Source organism: Protopterus annectens, chromosome 2.part2 (assembly GCF_019279795.1).
Source record: "Protopterus annectens isolate FY-2018-M chromosome 2.part2, PAN1.0, whole genome shotgun sequence".
Taxonomy (NCBI): Eukaryota; Metazoa; Chordata; order Ceratodontiformes; family Protopteridae; genus Protopterus; species Protopterus annectens.
The window spans coordinates 44,564,947-44,586,870 of NC_056730.1; the positions used below are offsets into that span (position 1 = coordinate 44,564,947).

The 21,924-nt window shown below is 42.2% G+C and overlaps 1 protein-coding gene across 2 annotated transcripts in view; it reads left to right on the plus strand.

Moving 5' to 3' along the window:
• The window catches only part of PIK3R1 (phosphoinositide-3-kinase regulatory subunit 1), a 169,049-nt gene that overhangs the window by 91,542 nt on the left and 55,583 nt on the right, over positions 1–21,924 (plus strand). Inside the window, exon 1 of one of the 2 annotated variants that reach the window (XM_044063737.1) lies at positions 16,162–16,425. The exons of the other annotated variant lie outside the window; for it this stretch is intronic. Within the exon in view, the coding sequence (XP_043919672.1) occupies positions 16,281–16,425 (145 nt within the window). The 5' untranslated portion in view covers positions 16,162–16,280. Of the gene's footprint in view, positions 1–16,161; positions 16,426–21,924 lie in introns of those variants that run through there. 2 annotated transcript variants of the gene reach the window in all.

Genomic DNA, 21,924 nt, shown 5'->3' on the forward strand with positions numbered 1-21,924 from the left:
TGGCCATTTTGGTGGAGTGCAGAACTCTGTCCTCCTCCGAAATGGACTCAGGGGATGCAGCGTACTCCTTAATAAGGTCTTGCTGCATCCGAATAACATGTGCCAAATAGTTCAGCGCCCTTACCGAGAAGGTCGCCGAACTGAACATCCGCTTCCCCAAGCGGTCCATCATCCGAGACTCCTTGCTCGGTGGGTGGACTGAGGACTCTCCTGAGCCAGTTCCCTCTTTGTGGCCGCCGCCATCAACATGGCATCTACAGGAGGCCCCTTACTCCAATGGGTCCTGTCGGAGGCGGGCTAAGGATTCTATCAGGTCTTTTGGGAATTGGCTCCACGGTGTCCGGTTCCTTCCACGCCCTGGTGGTAATAAGGTCCACCAGGGGTCGGCAGGGGACACCCAAGAGGTAGACGGGCCCGTTTCGAATGCCTCCAAGAACACGGACTCGTCCGAGGGAGACTTGGGGCAGACCACCCCTAATACGGAGCATTTCCATGATGTCTCCGAAGGAGACATCCTCGTGACCGTGGGGAGCCTTCCCCTTCCTCCAAGTCCGTGTCTTCAGTGAGACTCTCAGGGGAGTCAATGTGCCTCCTTTTGCACGTATGCTTGCGAGGAGCCTCCTCTGGGGGCTGTCAGAGGAGTCCTCGCAAGCAACAATTTGCTCCATGGGAGCAACTTGGGGCACAAGCGGGCTGTCCCAGGGGCCGGATGGTGGAAGCCTGGCCCAGTGCAGAGGGCAAGTGCCGGGGTCCGGAGACCCTCAACAGAGCCCTCTCCACTACATCAAAGCCGAAGGGAGCCGACCTCGACCAAAGGATCCGACAATCGGCTCCCCTCGGATCCGAAGAGTGGATCGGAGCGCAGGCTTTCGGATCCGAGGACAGTGCGCTCCGACACACGGCGCCGAAGGAGCACTGATCCCCGGATCGGCTCGGATCCAGGCTCCGAGATCGGGTCCGGCGCACTCGAGGGCAGGGTCGGATCCAGTACCAAGTACTATCGGCTCCGACCTCCCCCTCGAAGCTGCTCGGCTCCAGTTGCTCGAACCCGGGTAGCGGGTCGGAGAAGAGCAATAGGCTTAAAAGGGTGTTGAGCTCCCCGGCACTCCCATCTGCATCTGGGCCTGGATGAACCTTCTCATCATCCGGTCCAGATCAGCATCGAAAGGCTATGGGTAGATCTCGGCGAGGCTACCGAGGTAGGCCTGGAATGCCTCCTCGATAGCCTCGGCGGAGAAAGTCTCCTCCTCCTCGGGACCCGGTGAGAAGCAAACAGGGGACCGGGCCGAAGGAGGAGACCGAACCGAGCCGGGAGAAGCGCTGGCGGGGCCGAAACAGAGGTCTCGGCCCGCTTGTGGTGCTTCTCCCTCCGATCCTTTCTAGATGCATCCTCTCCTCTCCAGAAGCGGGAGTTTGAGTCCCCGGAGCAGGAGGGGTGCCAGGGGAACAACTGCAGCAGGAGTCCCGAAGGAGCGGAGGTCGGGAGTCCGGCGGTAAAAGACCCGCCAAGACCAGCTTGGACCTCCGCTCCTCAGTGCCCTGGGGTTGAACCCTGCACAAATGGTACAACCAGATGTGAGGTGTTCAACCCCAAGACATCACACCCAGTGTGGCCATCAGCTGGAGAGCTTATGGCCACACTCGGGCATTTGGAAAATATAGACTTAGGCTGTTCAGCCATAATCTATAAAACCCAAAGTTACTGAAAAGTAACTTAAACAAAAAGAAAGCACACAGGCCTACACACACACTCATTACAGCGAGGGAGGGAATAAAATTATTACTGTAACTTAAAATACACTTAAAACAGTCTATATAAACGGGAAACCTACTACTTTCACACAAAAATTAATAAAGAAAGAAAAAATTCTCTATTTTTCAACAAGAAAAAGTCTACTTAGCTGAGAGCTATGTATCCACATCTAGTTACCAGCGCGGCAAACAAGATCTGAGGTCATGAGGGTAGAGCAGGGCATTATGGGTGAGGGGAGGAGCTGAGAGCTTGGATCCATAGCTGGAAAACTATGCCGGTTCGGATCCGATATCGGATCCATAACCCACAGGTTGCAGACAAATGAATATCCTACTTCAGATCTGTGGTTACAAAAAACTGCATTATGTTTGCAATACTTCACATTGCTGGCATCAAATCATTTCTTCAGCGCTGTGATTGTTTTAACAGCATTAGAATATGGTGCAACATTTGACATAATTGGCATTTGTTAACATAAGGATTCCTTATGATGTCAGGCTAACATGTTGGAATGCGAAGTATCATCACAACTCTTAATTCTTCATATCCGTTCTTGCCTGGGGTGTAGCTGTATCCGCATTTTTGGTTTGACCAGCTTTTCCTCTGGAATTTGTACTTCTCTCTCTTCTCCAGTGGCTCACCTTCATGCTAGGGTTACTGGAAGCTTTGTTTTCCCAAAAAAGCAGGATACAAGCCATTGCCCAAGTGAGGTCCCCCAATTTATATGGGGTTGTCTCCAAGCCACAGATCAAGACTTTTTCCCCATAATATCATGCCATAATGAATTATATGCACATATAATTTTAGCATTGGAACACCCCACGTCCCTTAGTCTTCTAGGAGCATGTGAGATTTCTTTGGAAAATTGCTTCACCTAGGTATCAATGAGTAAGTGATGGGTCCTCTGAAAATATCTGTTGGTCTCACCTCTTATAAATCCTGAATTTTGATTGTCTGAGAATTGAAAAATAAGTATGTTTCATGGAATTTGGCATTTTAGGCTAGAAAACGAGTTCACCATGAGATGTTTTCAGCTTATCCTTATTATTTATCATATTGTTAGCTTGCATTATTGAATTTTCTGTGCCTAGAATTTTTCATTTTCGGTACATATATTGAAGCAGAAGAAAATTTATAATGGAAATCACTGTAATGATTGGAATTGCATTTAAAAATTATGGGTATAATTCCTGGATTTCATCTTATGAATACAGAATTTTTTTTTTTAAATTTGGAAACCCAAAAAAAAATCTGTGTCCCTGGCTAATCTGATTTGCATCAAGCACCTCTATAGTTAATCTGGACATCATATTTTTTGTTTAATCTTGCACTTCCAGTGAACATGATCTAGTCCCCTTTCTCTAGGTTAATGGGATAATTGTGAAATGAAGAGTTGCCACTGCGAAACTGCTTACTTAAAAGCAAGTACTTGGTTTCGGGAAGAAATAACCGTTTTGCAATGGACATGTGACTAACCTTAGCAATTGTGAAAATGTGCAAGAGATAGTCCCAATTACGTTTTGTGTGCAGCAAGCAAAACAAAAAGCGCAGTTGTGCAGCCCTTGTATGTTGTGACAGCTTATTGACAAGTGGCAAGAAAGAGTTGTGATGCTCACTTGTTCAACAAACTTACACCACTCATTCGAGAAAGTAACGTGAGAAAAGAAAAATGTCTGTTTCTAACCAGAAGCCACGCGGTTCAGTAGTGTTTCTGTGTGGATCTTTTTACCATCTAGAGAAACTGCTTCTAAAAGGAAATGTCCACATTTTTAAGGCTGTTTTCTGTAAAGTTTTGTAAGTTACAAATCCGGATACTGAAGCTGATACATAAAGCCATGTTCACCTTAAAAAATGGGGTTTGACTTCATGGTATCAGTATTTTTACTACAGATTTTCAACATTTTTACAACCCCTCTTCATACTTAAAAGTTGAGAACTGTGCGTACATATATGGATTGTTAGAGGTAAATTTTGTACAGAGTATGTGAAATGTACTTGTTTATTTCTTCATATGTTAACAGATTAAGCCTTGTTGTATCTTTCGGCTTTTCCCGGTTAGGGGTCGCCACAGCGGAACTCCAGTCTACTACTGACTGGCAGTAGATTTTTACGTACAGAGTTGCCAGCCCTGACGAACAACCTTCAACGAAAGTACGCTCATTCACGCATGTCACCACACAGAAGACGCTTTAGCTGTGAATCGAACAGGACAACGTCTTACTATGGGGCGAGCTTATATTAACAGATTAAGCCTACTGGATGAAATTGTACCTTTCTAGAGGCAATTTGGGAACAGTCTGTTACTCATTCATAGGAGTCTCGTAGTTTGCAAGTGAAAATTTAATGGGATTTAAGGATAGAGCTGATTTAACAGCTCATAGCCTTACCCCTCTGAGCTGAACTGTCAGAGTAGGATAATATTCCTGCAGCCAAAGATGTGTTGATCCCCATGTCACCCTTTTCCATGAAGACTTTGGTTCTTCCTTCACTGAAGGTGCGTTAGTGGTTCTCGGGTGATTGTGCAGACAGGTAGTGTAACCATGTTCACCATAACCTCACTCTTAAGGAACCTTGAGAAAATTGTCAAAAAGCCCACTGCGGGATTACATGGGTGGGAGAGGCATGGACTGTGCTTCTTTCTAAGTAACTCCGTACCTTCACTACATCCCTCTCTAAGCTAGATTGCAAAGTTAAACACATTTTCATTTAGAACAAAAATTGTATGAAATTCATAACCTTGCAAACATTTTATTGCAGTGAATATGAAGTCTGCCATTTGATTTTTGGGCAGGATATGCTGTGTCTTTCGGCTTTTCCCGGTTAGGGGTCTCCACAGCAGAACTCCGGTCCGCCAATGATTGGCAGTAGATTTTTACGTACCGAGTTGCCAGCTCTGACGCACGACCTTCATCGAAGGTACGCCCATTCACGCACATCTCCACACAGAAGACGCTTTAGCTGAGAATCGAACAGGACACCGTCTTACTGTGAGGCGACAACGCTACCGCAGCACCACCACCGCAGTTATAAAGATTTAGGAAGTGGTAAAAAGAAATGTCGGTCTCCTGAAATTCAGATTTATATGTTTACCATTTCTGATGTTGCAGTCACCAGCATTAAAGTAGGAAGTTTAACTGGAAGACCTAGACTTCAAAACCACATCTGAAGATCGAAAGCAGGAAAAGGATTTGTAGTTAATTGAAGTAGAACTGAGTATTCTTTTGAATGACATAGGCCCACACCAAGAAAATGGTGCTCATTTAATCCTGAAGGGAGAGAGAAGCTTTGGCACATGTTTGAGGAAGGGATGGAGAAAGGCAGGTGACGGGAGATGGCAAATGAGTATAAAACGTGGGACTTCAGTGAAAAATTTTGGGGGTGCTTCAGAATTTTGAGTGGTAGTATTACTAGTATGTTTTGGCCATTGCAGTAATGCGGAAGTTTGAGCCATGTCTCACTTAAAGCCCTTTCTGAGGATATCATCTGTGTAGCTAAAAAACACTCTCATAGCAGCACAGCAGTTCCCCCAAAATTCAGGTAACCTCTTGTAATGCAAGTGTATCTTTTTTTTTCTCTCTCTCTCTCTCTCTCTCTCCAATAGAAGAGCTTGAAGGTAGATTGAGCAGATATGATGAGTTTAAGTTCTGTGGCCCTTGTTTACATTTCTTTCTTTCTACTCTGAAATGTATTCCTTGGACAGGTTTGATATGTGAACCTGTGGCTTATTCACCGTATCTGTGGTACATGAACCATGATCAGTGTGGTCCCAAAATGTGCCCTGTCAGATTTGCTAAACTGTAGGACTTCACTGGAGCTTATTTGTAGTACTTAGTGGTTGGTTGATTCAGTTGAATGGTCAGTAGCATTGATGTAGTTGGTTCCACAGCTGTAAGCCAGGTCTGCAAGGATATATTTGTGCTGGCTGGTCCCCTTTTATGTGAGGTATTCACACAGTACCCATTTCATTTAAGAAGTCCTGTTTGTTGAGATACCCAAGACATTATTAAGGACCTGTGGAAGTACAGTAAGCCAGTTTCAGTGGTAAAAGAATCCTGTGATGATGCTTAAGCCAAGCTTGAGTGAAAAGTTTTGATTTGTTGGCTCTCGCATGGCTGCCAAAGTGCCGTGAATAGGTACAGAAGAAATTTCCTACAAAATAATATGTTGCAGAAATTGCAGAGGTTTCATTGTGCACATATTTCATATTTTACGTCTCTGTATCAGAAGTTCAGTAGCATTTGTCACCAAACTTGTTAAGCACAGCAGTAAACTTCGGTGGCCAACGCATTAAACTGTAAAACTTAAAGAAGATAATGGTGTGGAAGACGGAACTGAACGCTAAACTTCATTACAGTCCAGTGGCGCAGAGACTGTGTGTCCGTCAGTGCTACCATTGACCTGAGTTTGGAAATATAGTAGGGCTATTGATTTTAGGTTGGCTGGTGAGTTCGGATGAAGTGACTGGCAGCTCTGCCACTGGAGGGGGGGGGGGTGATTTAGAGTATTTTTTGGTAGAACCTTTGCTATGAACCTGTGGTAGAGAGCAGGAGTCTTGCACTTGAGCAAGCTGTGTTGGCTCCCTGTGGGGGACTAATGCTGCAGAAATTCTGCATAAGGCAGACTTTCTGAGGAGTTGGGAGGCCTGGCAAAGGCATACATCTGGCATTGTCTTGTAGTTCTGTAGTGATACCGAAGAAAAGTGCCATTTGTATGTAGGATAGATGGCCAGAAGCCTGCAGCCGGTTGGAGGAATAGCAAAAAAAAAACCCAGACTTTCCACTCCTGTTATTGAACCTTCTGTCATTGCAGTTGCAGAGGCTTATATAGTATGTCAAAGCCCATTTCTTCAGGGTCAGGTTATACTGCCACTTTTCATTCTTAACCACCATTCTGACCTTTTCACCTACTGTCTGGCCAACTTTTGATACTGTTGGGTATAGACCAAGACAAACTAGCCATTGTTTAAATTTGAGGGTTAATATATTACCAAGAGTCAGACCCCTGCTTTGGCATGACTTCCATGCACGTGTCCCACCTTCCCCTCTCCGACAGAAGCGTATCAATGTGATGTCTGTGTAGTAGGCATTACCCCTTCCTGAGTCTTGATGTTAGTCCTTCATACTGTGGCCTGACTGATGGCATTCCTTCTGGCTGTAACCCTTCCAAAAGTGTTTTCCTCTGTGTAAGGTGTTACCTGCTATCCTAGCACATTCTAGAAGAGAGGTGGTGCCTGCTATCCTAGCACATTCTAGAAGAGAGGTGGAGTTATCTCTGGCAGTTCCTGCTATACAGTCCAGGGGCTTCACTTCAGTGGCATATATTTCCTAGCAGTCGTCCACCTCCTTGCCTCTGCGATGGTATGGCTCATGTTCTGAAGAAGGTGAACTCTGTATTCCATTCTCTTGAGTGTTTGTTGTCAGACTGCGCAATGTGTGCTATCCCTGATCCCACACCTTGGCTCAGTAAAACCCTTTCTTTGGCACTGCTGCTACACCAGACATGCATGCACGTATCCCATAAAGCACCTTACACGCACAATATTTAATCTTTTTTCTTTCCTAGCCCTTACTCCAACTCCTAAAAATTAGTACACACCCATTCTTGATGCCAAATGAAAATTTCAGCTTTAAAAACCCAAACCTACACTGTCCTTACCCACATGTATTGGATCATCTTCACTTAGACATCTCCACATTTTTCTTACCCACACTTACTGGATTGTCCTCACTTTGACATCTCCACACTCTCTCCTTACCCACACATACTTGATCGTCCTGACTTCGATATCTCTAGCACTTGTACTTTCAATGACTTTCCTAGGCAGTTCACTCTGCTGATGAACTGTGTGCGCTAGTATGCATGAGTGCATGTTTGAGAGTTTGTGTGTGTGTTTGTATATGCATGTACTTACCCATACCCTGCCTTTTCCCCAACTTTGCATGTTGCATGAAGAAAAGCTCTTTTTCCCTAATTAAGACATTTGTACACAGAAGCACACAGACCTGCACAACACTATTAAAGTATCCCCTTTCCTTTCCCGAACTTCTTTTTCTTTCGGCTTTTCCCGGTTAGGGGTCACCACTGCAGAACTCCGGTATGCTAATTATTGGCAGTAGATTTTTTTTACTGTGCCGAGGTGCCAGCTCTATGCCCAGCCTTCAAGAAGGCACGCCCATTTCACGCATGTCTTTCGAACGCCACATTAATTATTGGCTCTGGCACATGCATGCACACCACTAAAACAAGTCCCCTTATGTAACTGACTGTAACCCTGACCTACACATACACACCTTTTTTGACAACATGGACATTTCACTAGGTTGGCACTTAAAAAGGTGATTGTTCAGCCAAAGTGACCCAAAGTTGACTGAGTTAACCGTTAGTGTGTGCAAGTGCGTGTATGTATGTATGTATATCTGTAAAGTAAAATACAAAGTGTGTGTTTGTAAATATATCTGTGAAAGGCAGGCATGTATTTCATCAGGTACAGGGAGTATACCATATATATATATATATATATATATATATATATATATATATATATCTATTCTAAAACAAAACTCTTGACACTCAAGTTGCAGATGCGAATTTGTTGTTCCACATAATAGAAAAAGATTACAGTTTTGCCAGTATGACTGCCTCCACAGTGAAAATAAGAGACTTTATGATGTTTGTATGCTTGTAAGTCTAGCTACCAGGAAAAGTATGCCTGTTGTCTTTGTTTTGATGACCTGAGTGTGATCAGCTGCCCAGTAACTATCAGTCCCTTGTGTATGTGACTGTGTATATGCCGGACTTGAAATATGCACACACGTTTTTTTTTTATATGCGAGATGTTTGTGGGTAGACATTGTGTGGCAGTTGACATATCTGTTTGCATTGTATACATGAGTGAACTTTTCTTCCCCAGCATATGAATTTTTACTACTCATGATAGGTGCATATGGTTAGAATCCCTCTGTATCTGAATTGGTAACACATTAGGCCGGATTCGTAAAGGTTACCACAAAGTGTACAATGTGTGCACTTAGTGTAACCTTTCTGAGTGATTAGACAGCACAAGCGTTGTGTTAGTGCTGTTCTGGGAGTACACTTTGTGGTGACCTTTATGAATTCAGTTTGTATAATTCTTTTTTTCATGTGAACAAAAGGATTTCTGCTTTGCACACTAAACACGAAGTCAGAGTACATTTTCCGTGGCAGTAGCTGGGTAGTATTCTGCATTAGCCATTTTTGTATTACTGCTTGTTTATTGTTAAGACCTTGTATATAAGTATTTTTGACTGCAGTAGATTGCTGTCTTGAGTCCTATTCGCCATTTTCTTGATAATTTCTGAAGTTATTGACCTTTAATTCTCAAGTTCAGCTCTGGTACAAATCAGTATACATTGACAGATACTTGATTTGTAACTAGTTTGATGGGTCTTTTTTCCTGGCAGTGCCATTTTCTGATTTGTATTCCTGTTTTATTTTTAGCAATAGCCTACATTTGGGAGTGGGTAATTTTAGGATTTACCCAAGGTTAGCATGGTTTGATTACAGGGGTGAAGTCAAAGTGATTAAAGCCAGTCATGGGTAAATCCTAATATACTCTCATCCATGAGTGGGTTATTGCTATTATACAATGATATTATTTATGACAGAAATGTCTTACCTTTTTAAATAAGGTCATTGTGTAATAGGAGTGTAGTGTTCTTCTACCTTTTCTCTGTCAGCAGAAAACTAGCTCGAGCACTGAGCATGGATACATGCAAATACTTGTACAGTGCAAACAAGTAAAATATGAGCTGGTTCATCTGTTTCCCTAAATGAAGTTAACCCAATGGCACATCAAAAAGTGAAAGAAACTCTTCCAATAAATGAAGTAGGAAAGTAGTCAGTACATCATAACAATAGTAGAAACCTTCCAATATACAGAAATGTTCAAAGAATTGCATGGAGAGGGGTTTTGTTTTTATAACGTGTACCGTATGGTCTCTTCATGGGAGAGTTTCCACATTACCGATTTGGAGGAAGTCTATCGGCTCCATATGCTGGGAAGGTGAAACACATGCTATGTTTTTCTTTTGGCTTTTCTCAGTTAGAGGTCGCCACAGCGGAACTCCTGTCCGCTAATGATTGGCAGTATGTTTTTACAGTGCCGAGGTGCCAGCTTGACTCCCAACCTTCAATGAAGGCACGCTCTTTCACGCATGTCTTTCGAACGCTACTCGACCACAGGAAGGACATGCAAACTCCACACAGAAGGCGCTCCAGCCGAGAATCTAACGAGAGAACCTCTTGCTGTGAGGCAACAACGCTAGCGCTGCACCACAGCGGCTTTGAAACATGCTATGTATGCACTAAAAATAAACATTCGTGGTGGTGGCTTTGGTTTCTGTTGGTTCTAAAGAATTGCTTGCCTTTACCCTTGCGCTATATGGGGTTACAATAGCTGGACTATTTTTTTCTGTCAGTAGTGCTTGATTACGTTGAACATCCTAATTCCTGTAATCAGCAATTCCTGTAATCAGCATACACATTTTTGACAGCTAATTAGTATTTATTGTATAGTTTTTGTTCTAATTGTAATGAATTTTGTTTCAGGGGGATATATGTAGGTGGGCAGTATGTTTTGTGGGGTTGTGTGTGAACCTTGTGTGACATTTCTTTTTTTCTGTGTTTTAGCATGACTGGAGGGGAGTTTTCTTAACTGTAGATGCACAAAGACTGGTTAAAATACTTAGTGAGTTTAGGAATGATGGCTATTAAACAAAATGCAGATCAAATAAATGCTTTTATTGCACCCTTTATCAGCATCTAGAATGGAGGTACAGAGTATTGAAACTTCATTTGTGGTTTCATTAAAACAGTTTGCATCTAGGTTTGCAGATCCACCCTCATTCTCTTTGTTAAACCGGTTGGAAAATTTCAGTGGATGCTGATAGGAGTGTTTCTCTAACTGATTATGGAAACTGCATTTCTTGTACTTAAAAACAAAAAAAAATGCATTTTTGTACCATGCACTACCAGAGGCAGTTTAGGCATTTGTCTGTATCACTGATTGTGCATTGTCGCCTCACAGTTGGACGTTGCCCGTTCGATTCTCAGTTAGAGCGTCTTCTGTGTGGCGACATGCATGAATGGGCGTTCCTTCATTGAAGGTTGTGTGTTAGGCCCGACAAGCCAGCACGTAAAAATCTACTGCCAATCATTAGCAGACCGGAGTTCCGCTGTGGCGACCCCTAACCGGGAAAAGACGAAAGACACAAACATGATTGTGTTCCTAACATAGGAAACTGAGCACCATACACTATAAACAGTCTTTAGTCAGGTGAGACAATACAATGACTGAACTGCCATGGTGGTTTGTTTTTAAATAACAAATGGATAAAGCATCAATTTGCAGAGTACAGAGTTTGGATCGCTTTACATTATTTCAGGTATTGACTTGGTTGGGTACCTCCTGGTGTAACTGTAAGGGAAATTGTATTTGAATGGAGGTGTAACTGCATTGCCCAGAGGGAGAGGTTTCATTTTATTAGTGTATTTTAAAACAAGTACTGCAGATTTCCTGTAAATGTTTGATAGACATTTTTATGTCAAGGTTTGATAGGAGCACATTTGACACTGCCAATGTCAGTAATCCCTATACAGAAGGATAATGGAGAAGTTTGAATACTGAGATGGTATGAGCATTGTAAGATTTCAGGCCACTTTCGGCTTTCTTGAACAGTTCATGTGGCAGCAGCTGGTGCTGTCTCAAATTTCCTTTTTGTACTGTACTTGGCAATATACTTTCAATATAATTTCACCTTACAATATGTACGGTGCTCCTGAAAAGACCAGCTTCATTACAAATTGCAACCGGAGTGCGACGTTCTTACCCATCTTTCACTACCAGTATTCTTTGCTGTCAACAAGAGACCAGATGCTGAAATGTAATTTGTAGTTGGCACTGTGACTAGAATTTTTTTTGTCTGCACCATCAATGACTCGTGTATGGCCATTCTGCAAGGGTAGTGTTTTAAAGAAAGCATTTACAATAGTTTGCAGACCTAGAGTGGAAGGGCAAGGCCTTAGCAGAGTTGTCCCTCACTGTCTACCACTCCAACTAAAAATTGAATTAAGTATATGAAGGCTACCGTAGAATTTATTTCAGGTAAAGTCATCAGGATGTCCGTGCTTTACTGAGTGTGTGAAGACGTCTGGGCACTTCCTGTGTTGGCTTTCCGCATTTCCAGTACTACAGATCTTTGATTGCTTACTTTCTGACACGATTACGCCTACTTTCCACAAGTCCTCCTCTGTGTTGTATACCAAAACATACTACACTTTAATTGTGCAGATTACAGCATAATTAATGTTTAAGAAGGTGATCATGCCCAAATGTTTGTATCGACTTTCTATGATCCACTCCTTTTTTAAGTTTTGCTTCACTTGTAGATCCTTATTCTTTTAGCCACAATAAAAAGAATGTAATGTACACTTATGCTGCTGGTGCTGTCCACTGCTCACTGAGTTTTGCTAAGATCCATCCTCACTCTTTTGTCAGGTTTTCAGTTTATCATTATCCAACCTGTCTTGCCAAGCTGCACCCTCCCCCCCATCCCACCAGTGCATTTATTGTCTTCTCCACTCTCTGTCTCTGAAAGTGTGAGCAACAAAGCAGTCCAACCGCTCTATTTACAGAGTAAAATAATTCTGAAAAACCTGATACCGTTCTGATGCTGAAAGTATCTTTTGTATCCTAGCTATTATCTGCTTTATGGCATATGTAGCAGTGTGTTTTCTTTGACAGCAAATTGCTGAAGAAGCTCCTGTCATAGGTAGTTACTAGGCTATCGGCCCTAGGGCCCATACAAGCCTAGCCAAAAAATGTACCATGGCTTTCGTCACCCAAGAAAATTATTTTCCTGTGCCCCGTCGAGCAGAGCCACAGAAGTGATCCCCGGGGTGAATTTCCCATTTCCCATCCAGTCATCAAGAGTTTTCTTGAAGAGTGCTAATGAGGATCTCTGTTTGACATAGATAGGTAGTCTGTTCCAGAGTATGGGAAGTCTCTGGGACAGGAATCTATCCCTCCAGCATGTTCTGTTTATTGTGGTGACAAGGTTTAGGTCCCTAGAGCGTGTAGCTCAGAGGGATTGGGATTTCTTTAAGTGGAGCATGTCCAACAGCTCTGGGTTTGACATAGCTTTGTATGTTAGGCAGAGATCGCCCCTGAGTAGGCGATATGCAATGGAGTAAAGCTGTAGTTTTTTGAGACTGTCTGCATAGGGCATCTGTTTGAGGCCAGTAATCCTCTGTGAGGTATTTCTGTGGTCTTTCCAGTTGTAGATGTCTTCTGAGGTACTTACCAAAAGGGGCGTTGTACTCCTATAATGGGTCTAATGAGTGATGAGTAGAGGGGAACAATGACCTCTTTTTTTCTGGATGAGAATCTTTTTGTGATGAGATGAGCCACGTAGAAGGATTTCCTGACCACTGTGGCGATGTGATTATCAAAGGAGAGACTACTGTCCACCTGTGTCCCAAGGTCTCATCACATTTTTGGCATTAAGTAGACTACCAGCTATGTGGTAGTTCGTGGGTACAGAGTTTTTACCAAAGGGGATGACCATACACTTTTTGGCATTGAGCTTCAGGCCATGGCTTTGACACCAGGTATCTGTCTGTGAGGCCCTTTTGTAGTTTGTCCACATCGTTAGGAGTTTCGATTATGGCTCCTAGTTTGCAGTCATCTGCAAACTTTGTTAGCCAAAGACCTTCTGTGTTGGCCTGCACTTCAGAGAAGTAGATACCAAACAGGAGAGGACCCAGCACTGAACCCTGTGGTACTCCACTTGTCACTGGTCTGATGTCGGATTTGGAATCCGCTACTTTCACAGTGTGAGTTCTGTCCGTGAGCCAGTTGGCAACCCATCTTGTGACATAGGGATTTATACCTAGTTTATTTCAATCATCTGCTACTGACTTTGATGTAAAAGAGAGACGTGTATAACAAGATCTGGCAAAAAGGACACATTAAAGGAAATTTGGGTACAGCAATATTTGAAATACCATGCTTATTTTAGCTTATTTGGGTTTAGCCGAATTTGAGCGTACCATTTCCTTAACAAAATTGCTTGACGGTATGCATTTGTTGCAGTGCAGTGCAATGCAACATATGTATCCCTGTTACAGGTTTGTAGGTAAATACTAGGCAAATCACTCTGCAGACTGCAACATGCCTAGCCAATAACCAGAAAGTGAGCAAAGGTGAGAATCAAAGCCTGTGCCTTGTGTCTGTGTGGTAAACATCTTAACCACAGTGCCAACCCAAACTCCAAGATTTTCTTTCATAAGCTTTGCCAAAATCAGTGTGCTTTCTTTGTTTTGTTTTGTTTTTGTTCCTCCCTTGCACTTTAAAGTTTATAATGGAAGCTAGATTTTTTATCATTATTTCCAAACACCAGTCGAAAACATGTTTTGCATTTTCTATAGAAAAACTGCCAGTCTGTATGAAAAGTTTATTAATCTATTTATCTGTTTGTTAACTGGGTGAGTGGACTGGTACATAACCCATTACAACTACTACTGGACCACAAGGCTGCAACAGATGTGTGTGTGTGTGTGTGTGTGTGTGTGTGTGTGTGTGTGTGTATACAGTTTAGCAAATGGTTTACACTTACCAGTTCTTAAAAGAAAAAGCCGTACATATGTGAAGTTGAACAAATGGTGCAAGCATTGTAAAAACAAAAAATGTAAACAGCTCTCTAATAAATTCAACATTTCATTGTAGAAATGCACAGAGAATAAATGTAGTATTCAATGTAAGTGGATAAAACAAATACATTTTGGTATGGTTGTTAGGCGTTTAAAATGTAACAGTCCTATGAAACCAAGTAAGTATCAGATTGAAGTAAATGTAACCCTCATCTCTAAAACAATTTCAGTTTCATGAAAGTCTACTGCCGCCCCTGTCTGTCTTTGAGCACCAAAGATTTGTACCAACACATCTTCAAGAAAGGAGTTAATAATATCTGTATTTGATTCCTGTAAAGTGTTCTATTGTCCCTATTTTGAGAACAGACTGCAAAGTTGACCTCTCGCCTGCAGGGGGAGACCTAGTACAGATAATGTTACTGAAGATGGCCTTGGTTTCTTGTCAGAGCTAACTTAAAATATATCCGTGTTCTTATTTATAGGTTCCTTTTCTGAGAACTCTGGTCTGTAGCAGGATAAAAAAAGGATAGATGACAGGTCATAATTCTGTTACTTACCAGGGGGTAGAGCTTTAGAATATAAAGTTATTTCATACATCATATATTATAGTTCCAAAAATTAGTCTGATAAGGCGAGCCATTTTTCCCCTCTGGCTAAATAGGTCACTTGTCTTGCAGTTTAACTATTTCTGCAGCTGTAAGAAAATGAATGGCAAGGCAGACTAATTCAAACTGAGAATGACTGACACCATGTATGTGAATATGTGCAAAGCACTGATCATAGCTCAAAGTGATGGGCAGTGTTTTTATTTTGCAAGGGTGCACCATTTGTGTGCACCCGTTATTGTTAAGGAGCTTCTGGTGGTGGCAAGTGAAAGTTGACACCCGAGGTTCCCCACCTAAAGCATTCATTTTCATCTGTGTACTTCTCTGGATGTCGAAACATTTTCATTTGCCTTGTGTTTCAGCTTTTGTCTTATTTCATTATAGTATTTTTTTTTATCTGCACCTTGATCCAGTTTCACAGAAACTGATCTCCTTACTTCCTTCTGAGATGTGTCCGTCATAGTGTAGTTATGCTCTAAGGTCAAAACACACTGGCCATATTTGCAAGTAGCATTCATCGTAACCTGTGAGTGAGCTGTATAAATGGACATTCAGCCTGGTTAAGTGTTGGTTATTAATATATTTTAATGTGCAAGTAAATAACATGCTAGTGTTTTTCTCATTATTTGTATGCGTTTTAGAAATTTACCAGACGAATTTCTGATGATTCATTGTCCAGCTTAAGTGTCCTGTGTAAAAAGTGGACCTTGTGCAACACTCAGTGCATGCAAGTACTCAAACTGGGCAAGTAGCCATTCTAAAATTAACATAACTTTTGATGAGAGTTCTAGGTAAAAGATTCAGCTGTGCGGTGGTTTCACCTTGCATTAGCGTGTCATGTTGGTGACACCCTGCTTTGAAGTTAAGCCTTCATCCTTTCCATGCAGCCTGTTACCTGGTAGTCTGCAAAATCATTTCTCCTGCCAGATTGTCAAAAGGCCTCTGGTTGGATGTTGACCGGAGTTCAGATATCACTGATTGGCTGCCTCCCACGTTCCAATAAAAATAGAGCCCATGGAAAATTCATCATTTGAGACGTGTCATCAGAAGCTTTTCCAGTGACCCAGGGTACGTTGAACTTCCCCAAGACTCTTTTGCGGTGACCATAGAAATAAGAGCAGCAGTATTGAATTAAGTTGTTTGCAGCTTTTTTTTGCTTCATTCAGTGTGGAGGCTAGAGGGAAGAGGAAAAACAGTTCATGCACAGCTCTTCTCCCTCTGTTATCTGAAAGAAGATGAAGGCCTTTAGTGACAAATTGATAATGGACTGCAGCAAAAGAATCCACAAAGTTGCCTCTCTCCTCAAAGAGGGTCTTGTTGCCCCAGGTTTTTGCACTGCACTACAGTGGACCTCCAAACAAACCCTGCTGTTAAAATCAGGTACTCTGTGTGATGTGCTCCTTGTGTAGGCAGAAAGAGTGAAGTGTGTGTGTTTTGTAAGGAATGAAATTATTTTACTCTAGTACAGTACATTGCATTTCTGCTGTTCTGATTCTTAAGCTGTTGGTGCATTTTTGAGTGAATTTATCCTTTGTGTTTGTAGTATTTTTCAAATGCATACTGTAAAAGTTTAGCGTTTTTGTAATATTTTATATGTTTGTCTTTTTTTTCATTGTAATGGTATTGCTACCGGACTCTGCAGTTTTAATTTCTTCTTTCAAGATGGGGTAATGGCTACAGAGGCATTATTTTATGGCTAGAGAGGCAGTTTTGCATTTTTCTTTATCTTAACTAGCTTTTCAGAGTTTTTCGAAGTGGACCATTTAGGTGCAGTTCCTGGCTAAATCTGTTGTTGTAGCAGTCGAAGTACTTGTTTTGTAATTGTACTGTGGTGATTTGTAGTATAATTTTTGTCATTCACTCATTTTGGGCTGCTAGAAAGTGCTGGACGTAAATTAACTTGGTACTACCATGAAGTGCATTTATAATAACAATTGTGCTTTATAATAGGAAATGCATATTTATATCTAAACATGGCTGCTGCCTGGTTGTGTGTGCGCCTGTCTCCTTTAGCTCGACTTACCAAATATCGTCTCTTGGACTGAGTGCTTTAATTTAATATATTGGTAAAGACACTTGTTCTATAGAAATGAATTGGTTGAACCTAGAGGTTAGAATTCTGTGCTGCTTATGCTAATTGCTGGGTAAATGTGCAAAGACATTAGCAAGTTGCGGCATCAAGTTCTGGTCTGAAGTAAGTTCATTTGGCTGTGTTCCGGTGGAACATTATAACCCATGACAGGAGTATCACTTTTCTGCAAAGTAATGTAATATGGTAAGACTTTGGAAATCTAATGTGTGGCAGCATTATCTCTATAGTTACTAGAACTAGAATTGATTAATTCCTCTCTATTAAACATGTATTTTTTTACATTAGCCCTGTGTTTCTGCAGTGAGGTAATGTGCTTCAAGAAATGGTGCACTGCACATTTTCTAGGGGATGTGCGTTGTATAGGGGACATAGCTGTGTCCCTTTCCAGACAGAAGACATATCCAGGGAATTGTTATGGCTAGGCTTGTATAGGCCCTAGGGCCGATAGCCTAGTACCAACCTCTGAACTAGACATGGCTACCAAGTGGTGCGATCATCAGTCTCAACACTTATTTGGGTGGTGGAGGTGGGTTTAAGACTTTTTTTTTTCTACCAACTGCATTCACTGATATGCACATGATCTTTTTATGCAAATGCGCGCTTACACACACACACACACACACACACACACACACACACACACACACACACACACACACACACACACACACACACACACACACACCTTAAAATGTGCATCTGTAATTTCCATTTAAATCTCTGGAAGAGCAAGTAGTCCTGGCGTATTAGTGGTCTTACCCTCTTTGGACTAAGCCGCAGTGGTGCAGCGATAGCATTGTTTACTCGCAGCAAGAGGTTCTCCCGTTCGATTCTCGGCAGGAGTGCCTTCTGTGTGGAGTCTGCATGTCCTCCCCGTGGTAGAGTGGCATTCGAATGACATGCGTAGAATGGGCGTGCCTTTGTTGAAGGTTGGGCATTGAGCTGGCACCTTGGTGCCTGTAGAAAATCTACTGCCAATCATTAGTGGACCGGAGTTACGCTGTGGTGACCCCTAACCGGGAAAAGCCGAAAGAAGAACCAAACCCTCTTTGGACTAAGCCTTAACCTTTAGTTGTCAGCAATATTTCTGGCCTTCATTACACTGCAGCCAGAGCTGTTTGACTTGGCGGTGGCCTGTGTTCTGAGGATCTGTGGCACACGTGTTATTCGTGACATGTCAACGCTGAAGTAACCCATGACCTTGGCAGGTGTTAAGTGTTCAGCCAAGGTGTACTTTATGCCAAACCCCTTGGATGCTAAAGTCTGTCTTGGTTGATGGTGGGTTAAAGGCTTTGAAGCCCCTTATGGATAGAGGTGTACCCGCCTATCACAGAATACACATGCAAGCAATTTTCAAGACCTCCAGTCCACCTGCTGCTTGTGTTTAGCAAGTGGGAGGAGATCAAATCACTTGAAGAAAACCCTTGTAGACACAGCAGTGGCATGCAGACTTCATGCAGAAGACAACCTCTGCTAAGAATCTAACTGGGGATCCTTGTGTTGTGGTTTAATAATTCTGCTTGCTGTGCCATTGGGGGCCCAAAGCTTGAAATGTATTCCTTCTCTAAGCGTCTCCATAAGCAAATCATCTGGCACTAGCATTTGGGCCATTTCCTCAGTTGCTTAATACCAGAAGTGATTCCTGAATGCCTTCATCGGGACTGCAAACTGCACTGGAATAATGCAGATACTAAATTATGAAAATTCTGATTTTTTAACTATTATACTGTAAATATGCATGTTCTATGTTTAAAAAAATTATTACTGTTGCTTTAGAATTGACTGTCTATACATTTGAAATTAACAGCATGCCTCTGTACTATTTTTGTGTCTTCTGGTTCGAGTTGCATCTTAAAAGGTTCTGGTGACCAGTCCACTTATCCAGTTATCAAACTGAACTTTAAAAAAAAAAAAAAAAAAGCCACATTCATCCTCTCCATCTGCCCTGACAACCACCTGAGCTGGTAAGCGAACTCTGATCACCTGGTGATATTTATGCTTGTATCCCACAGTGCTACTAGTACAGGTTATTGAAACTTTATTTCATGGTCCATACATGTTAACTTATGCACAAGATGTCCTTCAAGGATGCCTCTGCAGTCCTTACATATGGGTTGTCCTGCCTCAGGCAGCCCTTCGGTCGGCCGGATTCCAAAGTCTGGGTCCGGCGTCGGCTGAAGTCGCCCTTTCCCCGACATCAGAGCGCCTGGGGTATAAAAGAGTCAGCCGACGCCATCTTCCCCAGTCTTTCTTGCCGCGTGGTGCCCGAAGCAGAAGCAGTTCGCAAGTGCCGGTCGGCCAGCTCCTGTAAATTCAGCTACCGAAGACTTCAGAAAGCTAAGTACCCCGTTGGGGACTCTTTCTTGCCTCAGCCGATGTCAGATCAAACGCTTAAAGTTAATAATTGCTTGACTTGTGGGAAACAAATACCTCATAAGGATTTCCATTCCTACTGCCTCCCTTGCCTAGGCCCAGACCACGACTTCTCGGCCTTTACTGCCTGTGCCTCCTTTAATCGACGCACTCTTAGGTGTCGGTCGGAGTTTGCAGAGGAATTTTTTGGGGCTAGTTTCTCTTATAAAATGCCGTCGGAGACTCCGACTTCTCATTTAACCAAAAAAACAGAAGGACAAGGACCGACACACGTGGACCGTGGTTTCGGCTGAAACCATGCCTAGGCCTACCGCGAGTGTCTCTGTCTCGGCTGAAACAGAGTCCTTATGCACAAGTTTTCTGTCTCGCTTGTGTTATTTCTTTATTACTTTATACCACATTACTGTTGCTTTGTAAATGACCTGCACAAAGGTGAGATACTCTATCTGTTCTGCAAGCATGGACTGAATGGAATGTTTCATCAACTGTCTTGTTTAACTGTAATTGACTGAAGGACATAATCTGTTTAATAGTGCATTACTGATTTACAGCAGCAGCATTTTTAGCAAGCAGCAGAAGTCTCCATGGGTCCTAATTTCCTCTACTTTTCCGTCTTGTTTTCCAACCACAGTTTGTATCGAGTTTGTGTATTCCACTAGATTCCACAAGGCAACCGTTTCCCTTCAACAAAGGAAGGAGATTCTGGTTGATTGGCTAGATTTCCATGAGTTTTACTGTGGCACTTGCAGCTCAGATCATGTATTCTGCATTGCAGTGTCAACCTTTAAAAAAAAATAAAATAAAAAATTATATATATATCAGTTCAAGTACTTGGTGTGGGAGTAGAACCCATGGTCATCTGATCTTCCAGCACCAAATGTTGGTGTGGTATCTTTTGAGCTACTGATATATTGCGGTGGTGGTGCTGCGGTAGCGTTGTCGCCTCACAGTCCGACGTTGTCCTGTTCGATTCTCAGCTAGCGCGTCTTCTGTGTGGAGACATGTGTGAATGGGCATACCTTCGTTGAAGGTTGTGCGTCAGAGCTGGCAACTCAGCACGTAAAAATCTACTGCCAATCATTAGCGGACCGGAGTTCTGCTGTGGCAACCCCTAACTGGGAAAAGCCGAAAGACACAACAAGGTTGCAGTGTCCATCTTACTGATCATCTGAAGAATTTGAAATGGTATTTATTTCTCTGCAAAGAATGTGTTTGTTTTTGTTTGCATGTAAGGTTGCAAAGGGTGCAGAATGGCTTTATAAACCAAGAATCCCTTCCAGCTATAAATTTTTGTAGACTTTTTTGATTTTAACAGAAAAAAGTACTGCTAAATATTTCAAGCCCTACTGGAGTTGTGCAAAGCAAGAGGTGTTGATTGGTCTAGCATCTGATAATGATGCTATTTCTTCTAAAAAGTTTTTTCTAAGCAGTGTCATTGGTAAAAATGTTAGTGCACACACCCTTGGTTCAGAAGGTTGTGGAGTCTTCCCATATCAGGTAGATGGATTAATGACACTGCACTCCTGAGTGTGTTGTGCTTTGAGATTTTAAACTGATGTCCTCTCTGCTTGAATTGGTGGGTAGAGCAGATGGATGTGAAAGACCCCGCAACAGCTATCAAGAGGAGCAGGGAAAGTTCCCAAATGTCATGACCAAATTTCCCTTGGCCGTATAAATAGCACTTTGAGTCTCCCTCGAAGAGTGCACTAGCCTAATTGGACTAACCCAGTCGACAAAAAGGATAAATAATAGAACCGTAATCGTTTCCTAACATTAAATAGTTGTATATTTGCACGTGCCTTAATTTATTTATTTTTTTATAGCTTTGTTGGAAGGTTCTCGAAACGGATGGCCTGTTATGTGTTGGGAAGTCTTAAGTCTTTTCCTTACCAGATCTTTTTGAGCAATGCTTTCCAGGATTCCGAGTTCTTTAGTTTTGAGGAATTGCGTTACGAAGAAAAGCAGCAAAAAGTCACCATTTGACAGCATCCAAGTTTCTTTGAAGATCCCTCTGTGGACTAACAAATCTTTAGATTATGATGATTCAGCCAGTATACTTTGTGGCACTGGGAAAGAGGGGTGTATATTATGGCTCTTGCTTTATTAATGTTACTCAAAGCTGATTTCATTATTCTTTTGAAATAATTCCACAGAGTCAAGCCAAGTTGCTTCGAAAATTAGCATTGTGATGATTTAGGAGTGTTTGTATAAGTGAATGAAGGAACATAGTTCACTATGTCTGAGAACTTTGTTAATAAATAACATTAATAAAAGCTCTCTCACCACTTTAACAGTGTAGCAAACTGTAGTCTTAACAGCAGAAAAACTGAGTTTGTTTTGCTTTGTGTTTTTTTGTGTGTATACGTACGTATATGTGTATATAAAGCATATAATGCGCACACAGTGTACATGTG